The 16,260-nt window shown below is 38.2% G+C and overlaps 1 protein-coding gene across 1 annotated transcript in view; it reads left to right on the forward strand.

Moving 5' to 3' along the window:
- Positions 1 to 16,260, forward strand: part of EGF (epidermal growth factor) — a 170,101-nt gene that overhangs the window by 143,593 nt on the left and 10,248 nt on the right. Inside the window, exons 20-21 of the mRNA XM_069100262.1 lie at positions 814 to 978; positions 5,354 to 5,450. Coding sequence (XP_068956363.1) covers positions 814 to 978; positions 5,354 to 5,450 — 262 coding nt within the window. The remainder of the gene's footprint in view (positions 1 to 813; positions 979 to 5,353; positions 5,451 to 16,260) is intronic.

The following is a 16,260-nucleotide window of genomic DNA, read 5'->3' on the forward strand; positions in this document are numbered from 1 at the left end:
CACACACACACACACACACACACACACACACACACACACACACCAGGAGATAATCTCAGAAGGAAATCCCTAACATTAAGGAGGACTGGTAAAAGTTTTTTGTAGAAAGTCAATTTGAACTAAGTCTTGAAGGATGCTGGAGGAGGGGTGAGTTGGGTAAGGAAAGGAAGAACAATTTATTAAGCCCCGATTATGTAGGCTACAAATATTATCTCATCTGATCTCTGTAACTGCCCTGGGAGTTAGGTGCTATTTTTATGGTTTTTGAGTTGTTTCAGTCATGGTCAGATTCGAAATTGGGTCTTTCTAACTCCAGGCCCTGCACTCTATGTCCAGTAGCTACCATTATAATAAGGTTTTTGTCATTATTCAGAAGCTCCACACAGATGGGGTTGGGGAGGGTCCTTCTTTTTTTAACCTTATCTGTTCTGCTGTTTCTTAGTTTGCAGGCAATGTGGGCTGGTTTTTATGTGTGACTTTTCAGGATTTTAGACTAACTGATCCTTAATCAATGCCTTTGAGAGGTGGAATGCAAGTAATTCATTGTCAATCCCAGGGCAAACAGACAAAACCAAAAAGCCCTCACTGCGTTAGCCTGTAAATCTCAATGACCTTCTCTGATCCATGATGGATTTCTAAGATGCCTTCAGAAAGGCTGAGGGTTGGAAACACAAGGGCTGGGAGGTTGGGCTGGGACCAGACGTTGCTCCTGGATGATGGGACAGTCAGGAAGTAAACTGAGGGTGGAGGAGGGAATATATTGTAGGAGTATCCTGGGGAGCTGTTAGTTTTCTGGGCATGTGTGTGTTACAGATGCTTGGTTGGTTACGTGGGAGAGCGCTGTCAGCACTTTGGCCTGGAAGACGGGGAGATGCGGCACATGAGACTGATAAATCAGGAGAGTATCGCCGTGGCTGTCTGCATGGTTATAATGGTCCTCCTGCTCCTCCTGGTCTTGGGGGTCTCTTACTACTTCAGGTGAAACTTTTATTCTAACAGATTCTAACCAAAGCAAACCACCTGTGCTCAACTGAAAGTCCATGAGCTGCAGAATTAACTTTTTAATAACAAAACTTCCTAGCTGTTGTTGTCCCAGATTTGACTTCAGGTCCTTCTGCCAAGGGTAGGTGCTCTATCTACTGCACCACCCTTAAAATTATTCCTTAAGAATCCATCCTGCAGGCTTAATAGATTTGGCCTCCATTCTCTGGGGACTTTCATTCAAAGACAAAGATAAATGTAAACTCATTTGCTTGGGTTTAACCCCCCCCCCACACACACACACACAATTGCATGAGTACAGAATGGGAGAGACAGGAGGTCTTACAAGTTCATTAAATAGATCACTCTAGAGGAGGGCCATTAGGATAATCAAAAGACTTAAACCCATGCCATAGATGGATGAATTAAAGGAACTGGGATAGTTAGCCTGGAGAAAGCAAGATGGGAGAAAGGCAGGGTTGTGTTGGTAAATGTTTAACAACTTACCCCCCCAAAAGTTTACTCTGCATTATTAACATTTTCTCCATCACCTTCTTAAGTCTAAAAAAATCAGCAAAACAATAAATCAAGCCCCGATTTGTAGCATTTGCCAATTTCTTAGGCGTAAATGTCCACACTGAAAATTTAACAATCAGCTTGAACCTAGGAGCTGGCTTCAGCACACCAGTGGAGAGAGCAAATAACTTATCGACTATTTGAAGGATTATCATCTGGAAGAAAAGAAAAGTCTAAACTTGTTTTGCTTGGACCCAGGAGGCAAGATTAGGATGACAGTGGGGAACCTTCAATGGGTTTAGCACATCAACCTGTCTGTACTTAAGAGAGAATGGCTCTGCTCTATTCCATGAATAGGGCACAATCTGGTAGCCACTTCTTCATGGACAACCACAGCCAAGTGGGGCTGGTAGGTATGGTTAGGGCAGTAACATCCTGGGGCATAGAATGGATGTCCAGATATTATTGGGCATCAACAACATCTTTTCTTAGTCTGAGGTTCAATTGCCCTTCTTAGAAAGACTATTGAACAGCTGAGACCTTGGTGGTCAGAAAGAAAATAGATTATTTGCTATCACCTTTGTAATAGCTGCCTCCTTTCCATTCATCCCCCTCAAAAAAGGGTGGGGGTGTTGGGAGAGAAATTTCAGTCCATGGACTTCTTAGTGTAATTAAGTTAGTCAGGGACTTTTCTTATTTAATGGGTGAAAGTATATTAAGCTATGGTCACGGTGGCACTACATTTCTCATGTTCTATTGACTATTTCAGAGCTCTGGATTTAAAGCTAATTGCAAATCAGTCTGTTTTCTTGACTTGGGATTTGAAAGCTAAAGCAGTTGAATGATGTATATAGGATAAATATACAAATAAAGACTTCTTCAGCCGCCCTCACACATCATGGACTTGTACTACCCTATTCCCAAAGGCACAAGTAGAGAGGGGATTGTTTAAGTGAAAGGTTAGAAAGCATATTTTTTCTTTTCTTTTTTTGAAATCTGTCTCTCTGTCTCTATCTGTCTCTGTCCCTCTCTTCCTGTCTCTCTCTGTGTCTCTGTCTCTGTGTCTCTCTGTCTCTGTGTCTCTTTGTTTCTGTTTCTCTGTCCCTCTGTCTTTGTCCCTCTCTCTGTGTCTCTCTCTGTTTAAGTGTCTCTGTCTCTCTCTCCCTCTTCCATTCTTTTAATAAGGGTCATTCTGACCTGATTTTCTGTACTTTAACTAAAGGTTCTGTTCAGTATAATTGCTCACCTCAACAACAAAATTTTCATTTTTAGGTTTGAATGGATTTGTACCACAGCCCTCGCTACATCATTCATGTAAAACTAAAACTAGTAATTTAAGCTGCTCCACCCTTCCCCCCCAGGCCCCTTCCTCTACCATCACTGAAGCATCAAGATCAGCACTGACCTTGAAATTGCTTTGTTTTTACTTTACACATGTGAATACACAGGATTATGGGGTCCTAGATCATAGATCTAAAGCTGGAGGGTACCTTAAAAGTCATCTAGCTGAATCTCTTCATTTTACAGATAGGTAAGCTGAGACCTAGGGACCTAGAATGACTTGTCTAAGGTCACAGAGGTAGTAATTATCAGAGGAAGGATTTGAACCCAGGTTTTCTGACTTCTGTCTTTTCCTACAGTACTCCATGAATTCATTTTCTTTCTTTGAAAAAATATTTAGTATCTTTTATTTTTCTATATCTCTTCTCTCCACCTTCTAGTGATTAATCAATATTTTAATAATTTTAATTTTTCATAATTTTAATAATTAATTAATTATAATAAAGGACAAAAAAAGAAATGGGGCAGTTGGGTGGCACAGTGAATAGAATTCTGGGCCTTGGAGTCAGGAAGATTAGTTTTCCTGAATTCAAATCTAGCCTCAGATACTTCCTAGCTGAGTGACCCTGGGCAAGTCACTTAACCTTGTTTGTCTCAGTTTCCTCATCCATAAAATGATCTGGAGAAGGAAATGGAAAATCACTTCAATATCTCTAACAAGAAGACTCCAAATGGGGTCACAAAAAGTCAGACACAACTCAACAACAACAATAGCAACAACAAAAATAATCCAGCAAAACTAACCACATCTGACATGACCCTAAACCTCTGTAAACAGGGAAGAAGCTACATTTTTCTCATTTTTTCCTTTGGGATCAAGGTAGGTCATTATGATTCTATCTCAATTGTTTTTATTGTTGTTGGTCTTTCCTTTTACATTGTTGTAGTCATAGTTTCGATTTATTTCTAGTTTGTATTACTTCACTTTGCATCAGTTCATATTGTTCCTCACATACTTCTTTGTATCCATTATTTCTTATAGCACAACAATATTCTGCTATATCAATGTGCCACAAGTTGGTTTAGCCAATACCCGATTGAAGGATAGTCTATGTTATTTCCATTGGAATGGGAGTTCTTGGAGGGCAGGAACCTTATTTTTTCAGTCCCTTGTTTCACTAGTTCTTAGCACAGTTCTTGGCACACAGTAAGAACTTAATAAATTCCTGTTTACTGTTTCTGGCTCTTTGCTACCACAAAAGGTATTACTATAAATATTTTTAGAGGCTTTAAAAAAACCATTGACCTACTTGGAGTATGTGTCTGGGAGTAGGATCTCTCTGATGCAGAACTCATTTCCAGAGAATTAGCAGCAGCTTTTCTCCCTCTATCTCATTCCCAATCTCACTGGTCTATATCCTTTTCCTGTATTCCCTTCTCAAATTAAGGATGTTTTAGAATGTAAATCAGATAAAATTGCTTCTACAGATGAACATTACATAAAGCATAATTCATATTTGCATGTTATTTTCCCTGAATGTAAATCAGCATTTGGCACCATGGTGGGTAATAGCAGCAAATCATTGGACAGGGAATTGGAGAACTTCCACTGGGATGCAGCTCTGCTCTACTCACCTTTGGGAATAGTGATTTGTATTCACTTAGGATCTTTGTTCCTCAGTTTCCTCATCTGTAAAAAAAAGAAGGAAACAGGTAGTTATTAAGTACCTGCTATGTACTTTACAAATATCTTATTTGATCTTCACAAGAATCCTGAGATGGAGGTGCTATTTTTTATCCTGATTTTATAGTTGAGGAAACTGAGGCAAAGGGAGGTAAAGTGACTTACCCAGAGTCACACAGCTAGGTCAGATTTGAACTCATGTTTTCCTATCTCCAGGTCCATTCTGCCACCTACCTGCCTCCAACAACAACCATGTGAGATAGGTACTATCATTCCCATTACATAGAAGACTGAGGCTGATTGAGGTTAAGTGATTTACACAGGGGCATATACCTAGTAAGTGTATGAATCAAGATTTGAACTCAGGTTTTCCTGATTTCAAATCCACTGCTTTACCCAGTATGATTCCTTCTTGCTAAGAACAATGATTTACCAAGTGCCTACTCTTTTCAAGACCCTATGAGTAGCAGCAGCAGCAGCAATAGTAGTAGAAGTTGTAGCAGCAGCAGTAGTAGTAGGGTCATCAGAGAAGTCTTCATGGAACAGGTATCACCTGAACTGATCCCAAAGGGAGATATATGGATGGGAGAAGCAGCATCAATGAATAAGTGTGTATTAATAGCTTATATACTGCCAGGACCTGTCCTAAGTGCTGAGGATACAAAGACAATCCACCAACAACCATTTATGAAAGGCTTACTATGGACCAGGCATTGTGCTAAGCACTGAGAATAAAAGACAAAAACAAAAACATTTCTTGCCCTCCAAAGAGCTTATATTCTAACATTAGGGCTTCTAAGCAATTATCTAAATTGCAACAAAGTTGTAACTCCATTTGAGTTGGTTGGTTTTGGAAAGATGTTTCAGCCACAGTATTTGGTTTTGTCACAGGACTCAGAAGCTCCAAAAGATGAATTCAGCTGCTGAGATGACAAAGGAATCCAGTGCGCCTGGAGAGAGTGTGACCATTCCCAATCACAAGCCTTGGGTAATTACATATTCGAAAAGAGCAGAAGAGAAAGGAAGTAGGGAGAACATGGGGCCACCAAGAATTCATTTGTGATCACTTGTCTAACAACTCCTCTGTTAAATAACTGTTAGAACCATTGGGCTTTCATTCTGAAATTTAATATATTTAACCCCACCCTATTACATGTTAAAACAATTTTTAAACATTTGGGTATTTTTTTAAGGTATTGAGTTTCAAATTCTGTCTATCCCTCCCTCCCTCCTTCCTCCACTTCTCCCTGCCCTGAGACAGTAAGCAATTAAATATAGATCATACATATGTAATCATGTAAAACATTTCCATATTAGTCATTTTGTACAAGAAGAATTGAATACAAGAAAAAGAAAGAAAGAAGGTGGAAAATAGCATGCTTCAGTCTGTATTTAAACAATATCAATTCTTTCTCTGGAGGCAGATGGTATGCTTCATCATTAGTCTTTTGAGATGACCTTGGATCATTGTATTGCTGAGAAGAGCTAAGTCAATTCACAGTTCTTCATCATATAATATTGCTGTTACCGTGTACAATGTTCTCCTGGTTCTGTTCACTTCACTTTGTATCAGTTTATGAAAGTCTTTCCAGGTTTTTCTGAAACCATCCTGCTTGTCATTTCTTATAGCACAATAATATTCCATCACAGTCACTGCAGCTTATCTAGTCATTGGGCTTTCATCCTGACCTTTTGTTGATCTCCTCTCATCATTAGATTTTGGGCTTTCCAACTGTTTGCATGTGATGCTACAGGGGTTGATGGTTGATTTAGGTCAAGAAAGCTGGGGATTTGGGTAGATTCTAAAGTAAGGAAGTGAATGACATGACATATCACTATTAGTTTATTTTCTCAGGAAAGCACACTTCCTCTAGTTTCTTGCAAGCAGAGAACTCTTTGTGTCATTGCAAACTCTTGCTTTATGTAGGTAGTCCTGCTTAGTTAGGTGTTTTAGGATCATAGATGCAGTGCTGGAAGGAACTTTATAGGCCATTCCTTTAATCCAGTGGAGGAATCTGAGACCCAGATGGATGAAATGACTTGTTCCAGGGCACATAGATAGAAAGTGATAGAGACAGGATTTTTGATCCCAGGTCCTCAGATTCCAACTCCAGAACTCTTACCTTTGTTCCACACTTGATGAAAATACTTCCATTCATTGAGAAGCTATGATTTTTTCAGTATGTGTACTCTCTCTTCATGTAGATACCATTCCATGACTTTGTAGATGGCCTTTGAGAGTTGTTGACAATCTGGTGATGAACCCCTTCCAGACTTTACCAATCTGGTTGTCAGATGACAGACATGTAGTACTCAAAGTATTTAAAGCTTGGTAGGCCCTAGCAGCTAGGTAGCACAATGGATAGGGTGCTGGGCAGAAAAGTTTAAGTCAGAAAGATTCATCTTCCTGAGTTCAAATCTGCTCTCAAACACTTACTAGCTGTGTGACCCAGGGTGAATCACTTAACCCTATTTGTTTCAGTTTCCTCATCTGTAAAATGAGCTGGAGAAGGAAGTGACAACAACTCCAGTATCTTTACCAAGAAAATCCTAAATGGACTCACAAAGAGTCAGGCATGTGGCTTAAGTATTTACATATGTGGGTGGGTCAGCTCCTTTTCCTCATAGAAGTCCCACTCCAAGGCTACATCAGGTCAGAGAGGTAACCTTGCTGGGACCTGTTGTTGTTCAGTCATTTAATCATGTCTGGCTCTTTGGGAAGGATTGTCAAAGGGAAGTTTGACTAAATCTGCTTAACCCCAAAGGACAGATCTAGAACCATAGGGTAAAACAGATTTTGACTCAATATAAGGAAGAACTTTCTAACAATTATAGCTATAGGTGAACTTCTTTGTGAGGTAGTGAACATTTCACCATGGGAAACTTTAAGCAGAAACTGTATGACAAATCCACCCCCCCCCCATTACATGTAAAGATAATTTTCAACATTCACTTTTATAAGATTTTTGAGTTCCTAATTTTTTTCTTCCTCTCTCCCTCTCCTCCTTTCTCCCCCCCCCCCCCAAGATGACAAGCAAGCTGGTCTAGGCAATACATGTACAATCATATTGAACACATTTCTATATTAGTATGACAAGCTTTTTAGAGAAGTTGCAAATACAAACTCATGTTTTAGGTAGGACTTTTTCTAGAATCAGGGATGGGGAACCTGTGGCCTCAAGGCCACTTATGGCTTTCTAAGTCCTCAAGTGTGGCCCTTTGACTGAATCCCAACTTCACAGAACAAATCCCATTAGTAATAGGATTTGTTCTATAAAACTTGGGCTCAGGCAAAGGGTCACCCTTGTGGACCTATCTTGCCACATGTGGCCTCAAGGCCACAGATTTCCCACCCTTGGATAAACTCTAAGATACTTTGTTTTTGTTTTTTTGCTTTTTGGAGGGCAACTGGGGTTAAGTGACTTGACAAAGGTCACACAGCTAGTTTTGTGTGTGTGTTGTGTCTGAGGCTGGATTTGAACTCAAGTCCTCCTGACTCCAGGGCCGGTGCTCTGCTCACTGTGCCACCTGGCTGCCCCTCTAAGATACTTCTAAGTGCTGAGATTTTATGGTTCTATGATTTCATTTAATCTTCAAACAATCCCACTATATAGTTAATGAAGATATCATCATCCTCAGCTTACAAGAAAGGAAATCAGGACCCAAAGGACGGACTGCACTGCCCAGGGTCACACAGTGAATGCTAGATCCAGAATACAAATCTCAATTGTCTTTCTTCATCTCTGGTGTTCTTTTCACTATACAATCCAGCCTCATATTAGGCAGAACAACAGAAAGTCCACTGGAGGCAGCTAAGAGGGTGGTGCACTGCAGAGTGCTGGGCTTATAGTCAGAAAGACCTGGATTCAAAGCTTGCCTCAGACACGTCTGGCTGCATCACCTTGGACAAGTCACTTGACCTCATCTATAAAGTGAAGTTTCAGACTTGATGGTCCAGCTCAAAATCTATCATCTTATGACCATTTTGTAGTAACCCTAAAATGCTGAAGGTATCTATCTATCTATCTATCTATCTATCTATCTATCTATCATCTATCTATCTAATCTATCTATATGTCTGTCTGTCTGTCGGTCTATCAGTCTGTCTATCTCTCTATCTCTATCTGTCTGTCTGTCATCTCTCTATTTATGTGTCTATCTATCTATCATTCTGTCTATCTACCTATCTATCTGGCTGTCTCTCTCTATCTACCTACCTACACACACATACATATATACACATACATCATCTCTTTCTGATGAATACCATCTGCTCTTGGGACTTTGGGGTACAGACTTCTGGCCATTGAAACTGCATGAGGTCTCTTTTAGCATCTAAAAATAATCCCATCTGTTCTTAACCAACTGTGTGATTCTCTATTTCCAGATAACTGTAACTGATAATCTTGTTGTGTCAGTGTGGGCTAAATTCATTCACTGTCTGCAATAGGAAAGAGATTTTGTGAATTTCTTTCTAGTCATTGGTATACTACCAGTCTGTGTCTTTGAAACCTTATAATGAAAACAAATTGGTGTTTACATGTGGTGATCCTGATGGGGCAATTAGTGGGTGGTAATTGGTGCTGAAACCCACAGTGTCAACTTGGCTTGGATTGCCTGACTGTAGCTTGTAAGACTTTTCACTTTCATAGACCTTAAAAATACCTAGGGGCTGTTGGATGTACAGTTCATCCCTTTTTCTTCCAGTTAGTAGATGGGTAAATTGGATACTTGCTAGCCATTATAATTCCATTATTTGGAGGAAAGACAAATCAGAAATTTACTAATTCTATGCTATTTGGGAAATTCAGAAACATTTGTTGGTCGTGAACAGCTTGTTGGCTCTAGATCCTGTGTTAGGAGACCCAGGGCTGATCAACTCCATTCCCATCCACGATTGTCACTGTCATTGACAACACTGTCTGCTTCGAGAATTTCTGTGGAGGTAGAAAGGGAACTGAGCACCCAAACTAGGGAAAGAAGCAATAGAAACAAATCTGGCTTTCTCAGTTGCTTTGTGGATTTCATTGTTGAATGTGGTGATCTGTTTTCTCCTGGCAGTGAGATACAGGGCTGTCAAATTTGTTATGTATAAGCAAGTATCTGTTGTGGGACGCTGGTTCTTGAAAGGGGCTAGAAATGCCTGGAACATTCCATGAAGAAGCAAAACCCTCATGGCCTCCACATCCCACTGCTGAAGGTGACTTACCTGTAATGAGCCCAGATACATGAGGCTAAGGTGATCAGTCCCTAAAACTGCTCCCTCATTCTTGTCCCACTAATTCTACTTGGAACTAATCAATCAATCAATCAATCAACATTTATTGGCACTGTGTTAACACAAAAAGATGCAAAGCATAGTTGCTTCCCTCAAAGGGCTTACAATCTAACAGAGAAGACAAAATGCAAACAAACATATACAAAGCAGGCTTTATACAGTATAGGAAATAATTAAGAGAGGGAAGGTACAAGAATTAAGAGGGGCCAAGAGGATTTTGCATCATGCAGAATCTCATGCAGTTTCAATGGCCAGAAGCATGTACCCCAAAGTCCCAAGAGCAGATGGTATTCATCAGAAAGAGATGATGTATGTAAGGGGCTCTCAAACATGGTCTTCGCCCTCTCTTTTATTTTTTTTAAAGTCCTTGTCATTATTAACTTTATTATAATGACCTTGGGGAGAAATATGGTATAAAGGAAAGGAAGCTGGGCTTGGAGCCAGGAAGATAAGATACAGAGTCGGGTTATGACACATAATGTCTGTGTGACCCTGGGCAGGTCATTAACCTCTGAGGGCTTGAGGCCACTCTCTAGGACTCTTAGCTACAGAGAAGGTCTCAATCTGCATTGGTAAAGGGTGATCTCTCATCCCAAACTTATGTATAATAATGAAATCACAAGTCTATTCACTGTTCCTACCTTATGAACTTTAAGCAGCTAGATGAAACAATGAATAGAGGCCTGGGCCTGGAGTCTGAAAGATCTGAGTTCAAATCCAGTCTCAGACACGTACAAGCTGTGTGACTCTGGTCAAGTCACTAAAAAAATAAAATTTCTGTTTGCCTCAGTTTCCCATTTGTAAAATGATCATCATAATAGCATTTCACGCTCATGGGTGTTGTAAGGATCACATGAGAAGTGCCATGCCTGGCATATAATAGGCTCTAGATAAATGCTTTGTTATCATAAACTGTCTTGGCATATAGTAGGTGCTAGATAAATGCTCGTTATTATAAACTGTCTTGGCATGTAGGAGGTGCTAAATAAATGCGTGTTGTTATAAACTGTTTATGAACATTTCCCTGTGTGCACTAAGAATAGAAAAAAGGTTACTTATGATGTTTCACTACATGTCTTTAAAAAATATATTCTATTTTGAATTTAAAATACATTGCTTATCTTCTTGTCTCAGTCTCTTCTGAAATTCCTTCTGTTCTCTCCTGTATATCTCTGAGTCATTGATGCTCATTTCTTTTTTTTAATCTTTTTATTTTAGACTTAAATACTAAAACTTAAATACACATAGACAAAGGAAATAGAAATATATTATAAACTTAAATACAAAATAAGATAAGAAAAAAGCATGTCATGTACACAGCGGAACATAAGAGAGCTTTCAGACTACCTCTCCTACTCAACAATTTCCTCCTCACCAAAAGCCCTCCTTTGTCACAAATAAGTATAGTTACCCCATATAAATCTACATATTGGTGCTAACTGAAAATATATATCTCATTCTGAGCCTATAGCCCACTACCTGTCTGTCAAGAGATGGGAAGCATGATTCATCATTGGTCTTCTGGAGTTGGGATTGGTTCATAGTTCTTAGTTCATACATTTTCAGCTGGAAGGGTCTTTAGAGGCCATTTAGACCAAATCTTTATTTTAAAGTGTTTTTTTTTTGCTTTTTTTGGAGGGGGAAGGTAGGGCAATTGGGGTAAAATGACTTGTCCAAGGTCACATGTCTAGTTTTGTGTTAAGTGTTTGAGGTTGGATTTGAACTCAGTCCTCTTGACTCCAGGGCTGGTGCTCTACTCACTGCACCACCTAGTCACCCCCCAACCTCTTTATTTTATAGAAGAGGAAATTGAGACCTAGATTTAATGACTCACCTACCATCACACAGGTAATAACCATCTTTATTTTATAATGTACTAATCATCATATAAATTGTTCTCGTTTACTTCATTCACTCTGCATTAGTTCATACAAGTCTTCTAAGGTTTCTCTGATTTTGTTTCTTTTATCATTTTTTATGATGCAATAATATCCACATACCATAATTTGTTCAGCTAAACCCCAATTAATGGATACCTACTTTGTTCCCATTTCTTTGCTGCAGTAAGAATCTTCCCCTCTCCTTCTCCCCCCCCCATTTATCCTTCTTTCCACTCTTTGTGTAACACATTACCCACTAAGGGAGGTGAAGGGATGTCAACTCCTTTGATCCTTTTCTCTCACATATTAGATATTGCTTTGACTACTGTGCCCCATGATGGCCAGATAAAATCTGTCATACTGCATTCAGGTCTGAATGCTACATTTTGAAAGGGGACTGACAACTTAGAACATGTTTTGTGGAGAGTGACAAAGATGGTGAGGAGACTGAAGACTGTGACATTCAAAGATCACTTTAATGACCTGGTGATGTTTAGCTTGGAAAAGAGAAAACTTGGAGGGGGGGGGTAATGTGGGACATAGAATCATAGATTTAGAGCTGAAACAAACTTTAGAGGTCATATAAACAAGCCCCCATATTTCATAAATGAGACACTGAGACCCAGAGAAGTTAAAGGACTTGTTCAAGGTCACACAGTTAGTAAATATGTGGTAGATCTGGGATTTGAACCCAGAACCTAACCGAGCATTTTCCCTACTGCCTTGATGCTTGAAGGAGTTTCGTGTGGAAGTAGGTTAGACTTGTTCTTTGAGGACACAGAGCACAGAATACATCCCATTGTTAGCTCATCTGGGGCTTGCAGTTTACCAAGACCTCGAGATCTTTTTCATGGAATATATTGTCTAGTCATAACACACTCCTTGGTCCTACATGTGATGCTTTTTAAAATTCAAGAATAGAGTTTTATATTTATTCCTTTTAACTTTCATTTAAAAAAATTCAACTCATTTTTCTAGCCTGTGAACATCTTTTGGAATCCTGACTCTGTCATCCAACATGTCAGATATCTTGTTTTCTGTCATCTGTATATTTGAAAAGCATGACATCTATACCTTTCTCCAAGTCACTGATCAAAATGTTGGAATGGCACAGGACCAAGGACAGATGCCTACGGCATTTTACTAGACAGCACCTTAGAAGGTTGACATTTATTCACTAGTGACTTCTTTCTGGCTCCTGTCATTCTGGAATTCTTCTTTCATCTAACTATACTGTCACTTAGCTGTCATTGCTTCACTTTGTCCACAAACCCTCATACTAAATCATATAGGTCCTCTGCTGGGGATCAATGGAGGGTGAACCTGATCTAGTCCAATTAAAGGGCTTCAAGGAGCTCAAGAGTAAGTGTCTAAGTAGCAGACTAGCCTGCAGAAAAAAAAAATGGAAAAATATACTACAGAACAAAGCAGGTAATAGAATACACAATAGAAGTATTTTGTATGTTGAAATATATCACAGACACATAAACTATCTTAGAGAATGGCATTTATTTTCCTTATCCCACGATTATTTTTGGAAAACCAATAGTGAAATCTGTTCTTTTACTTTTTTCATCTGATATTAATATATTGCTTTACTTAAAAAACCCACAGGTTTATTTTTAATATTTATCCACTAAAAATTTCATTTCTGGCATAGAGGATTACACAGGCTTTGAAATTTGTTCCTTAAATTGAAATATTTTTTTTGATGCTTTTTCTGTCTGTCACCACAGTCACTTTCTAATAATGATCCCTAAAGAGAACCCTCCCAAAGCAAAAGAGTTAATCCATATCTATTAGGACAGCAACTGCGCTTGACAGTGTATATAATTCTCTAAATCTGTAGTTTGCAATCTTTCTCCTCTGGACCCCAAGATTGGTCATCACATTTAACTGATTTCTGATATCTTTTCATATTGTTTTCCTTTACATTCCTGTGGTCATTGTATATATTGTTTTCTTGGTTCTGCTTTACTTCACTTTGCATGTTTTTCTGAATTCTTTGTATTGGTCATTTTTTTGGATAATTCAAAAAATTTCATTCCACATGCCACAGTTTGTTCACCCATTCCCCAGTCGATGGCCCCCCACTTTGTTTCTATTTTTTGTTAGGACAAATTGAATTCAAAAAGGTGCCCCGTACCTGCTAAGTAAGCATTTCACAATGATTATACCTTTGATCCTCACAGCACTGGGAGGTAGGTGCTATTATTATGCCCATTTTATAGATGAGGAAATTTAGATTAAGTAACTTGCCCAGGATCACATAGCTAGTAAGTGACTGAGGCCAGATTTGAACCCTGGTCTTCCTGATTCCAGGCTTAGAGCTCTATCCATTTTCATGTAGCTGCCCCAACTAGATTCTGGTGATACAAAGACAAAGTAAAAAACCAATTCCTATAGTCAAGGAGTTTATACTCTGCTAGAGGAACATAATATGTAACACATAATCATATATGAAATAAATTTGAAAAGGAATAAAGCAAAAAGTGCCTTTAAAATCTATTTTGATATGTATGGGCTTTTTTTGTGTTTGATCTCTTTTGGGTATGTGACAAGTAATAGGGTTGTGGAATCTAAAAATTTGAATAGTTTAGTAACTTCTTTCATTATTCTAAATTGTTCTCCAGAATGGTCAGACCAATTTATAGCTCCACCAATAGTGAATGTTACCTGAGTACTCACAGTCCCATCAACATTTCCATCTTTTTGTCATTTTCAATAATTTGATGGGTATTAGGTGAAATAGACTTATTTTAAGTTACTTGTAATTTTATTTTAAGTTACTTGTAGTTTCTTATAATCAACGACTTGGAACTTTTTTTCATAGAGTTGTTGATAGTTTGACTTTTGTCTTGAAAAGTGTTTATATTCTTTAACCACTTATCTATTGTGGGGGAGGCGATGTTTCTTTAGTTTTACATATTCATGTCAATTCCCTATATGTCTTGGATGTCAATCATCAGATTTGTTTGATGCAAAAGGTTCCTCCCTACCTTCCCAACTTGATTGTTTCTCATAGGCTATATAATTGATTTTGCTCATGCAAAAAGCTTTTTAATTTTACATAGTTAAAATTGTTTTGCCCTTTGTAATCCCCTATAGCTTTGCTTGTCTATGAATTCTTTCCCTAACCATAGTTCAATTAAAGCAAAATTATCCCTGCCCCAAAGAAGCTTATTTTCTAATAGGGCAGACATGTCTACATGTGTATATATGTATATGTGTGTACGCATGTGTATGTAATTCTGAAAAGCACCTATCTAAATTGTCCTCTAATTTTCTTTATGATGCGAATTTTATATTTTAGTTGATTATCTGCTTGATACTTATTGTGATATACAGTATAAGATTCTGGCCTAAACCTGTTTTCTTCCAAATGGTTTTCCAGTTTTCCCAGCAATTCTCATTAACTAGGAAGTCCTTTCCCCAGTAGTCTATATTTGGAAGTTTTGAACATTGATTTGTTTGGTTTAAGGGCTTGCTAGTCTAGTCTATTCCATTCATATTCTTTTCCACTTTTGAATCAGTACCAAGGGGTTTGTTAATTACTTTCTGTAGCAATAATTTGAGATTTGGTATCTATTTTTCATTTTGTCTTTGCATCTATGGCTTCTTTGATCCTCTTTTAAAAATTATTTCTCTTGAAATTCTTGATCTTTTATTTCTCCAAATGAATTTTATTTTGTCTAGTTCTATAAAATAATCTCCTGATAGTTTGGTTTTTGTAGAACTATACCTATAATTTCATGTCAGTTGCATATTTTAAAATATTGCTTCATTTTTGCTATCAGCAAAGAATAGCTTTCAAATTATTTAAGTCTTTTTCTGTAAAGAATGTTTTGTAGGTATATTTCTATAAATCCTGAAGTTAACTTGGTAGTTAATGTCCAGATATTTTATAGTTAATTTGTATGGAATTTCTCTTTATCTCTCTTCCTTCCCAGGTTTGTTAATAATATACAGAAAATCTTGTGACTTCTGAGTATTTGTTTTATAGCTTGCTACTTTACTGAAGTTATTAATTGTCATGATTATTTTTTCATTAACTCTTTGAGATTGTCTAAATAAACCATCATATCATCTGCAAATAGAAATAATGTTACCCCCCTCTTGGCATATCCTTATTCCACTAAGAATTTTTCTCAATTTGATAACTTTTTTTTTAAGCAATCAGGGTTAAGTAACTTGCTCAAGGTTACATGGCCAGTTATTTCTGGGTGTGGTGCTAAGTATCTGAACCCAGATTTGATCCCCAGGTCATCCTAACACTGGAGCTAGTGCTCTTACTTGCTGAGCCTCCTGGCCGCCCCTAAGCAATTGGGGTGAAGTAACTTGCTCAAGGTTACACAGCCAGGTGTTTCTGGGTGGGTGCTAAGTGTCTGAGCCTGGATTCGATCCCCAGGTCATCCCGACACTGGAGCCGGTGCTCTTACTCATTGTGCTATCTGGCTGCCCCTCAATTTGATAACTTTTTATTGACTCTAGTATAGCTATAAAATCTTTTGCTTAATATACACTGTTACTATACCACTCCAATGATTTATTCTGTTCCCTTTAAATAAGAAACATGTTTCCAAACAAAATTCAAGTCATCAATCCTATTTCACAAAGGTCAACTGTATTTTTTTTTTTGC

This window comes from Petaurus breviceps, unplaced genomic scaffold (assembly GCF_028583685.1).
Source record: "Petaurus breviceps papuanus isolate PSGF00001 unplaced genomic scaffold, PetGlider_PUasm1.0 126, whole genome shotgun sequence".
Taxonomy (NCBI): domain Eukaryota; kingdom Metazoa; phylum Chordata; class Mammalia; order Diprotodontia; family Petauridae; genus Petaurus; species Petaurus breviceps.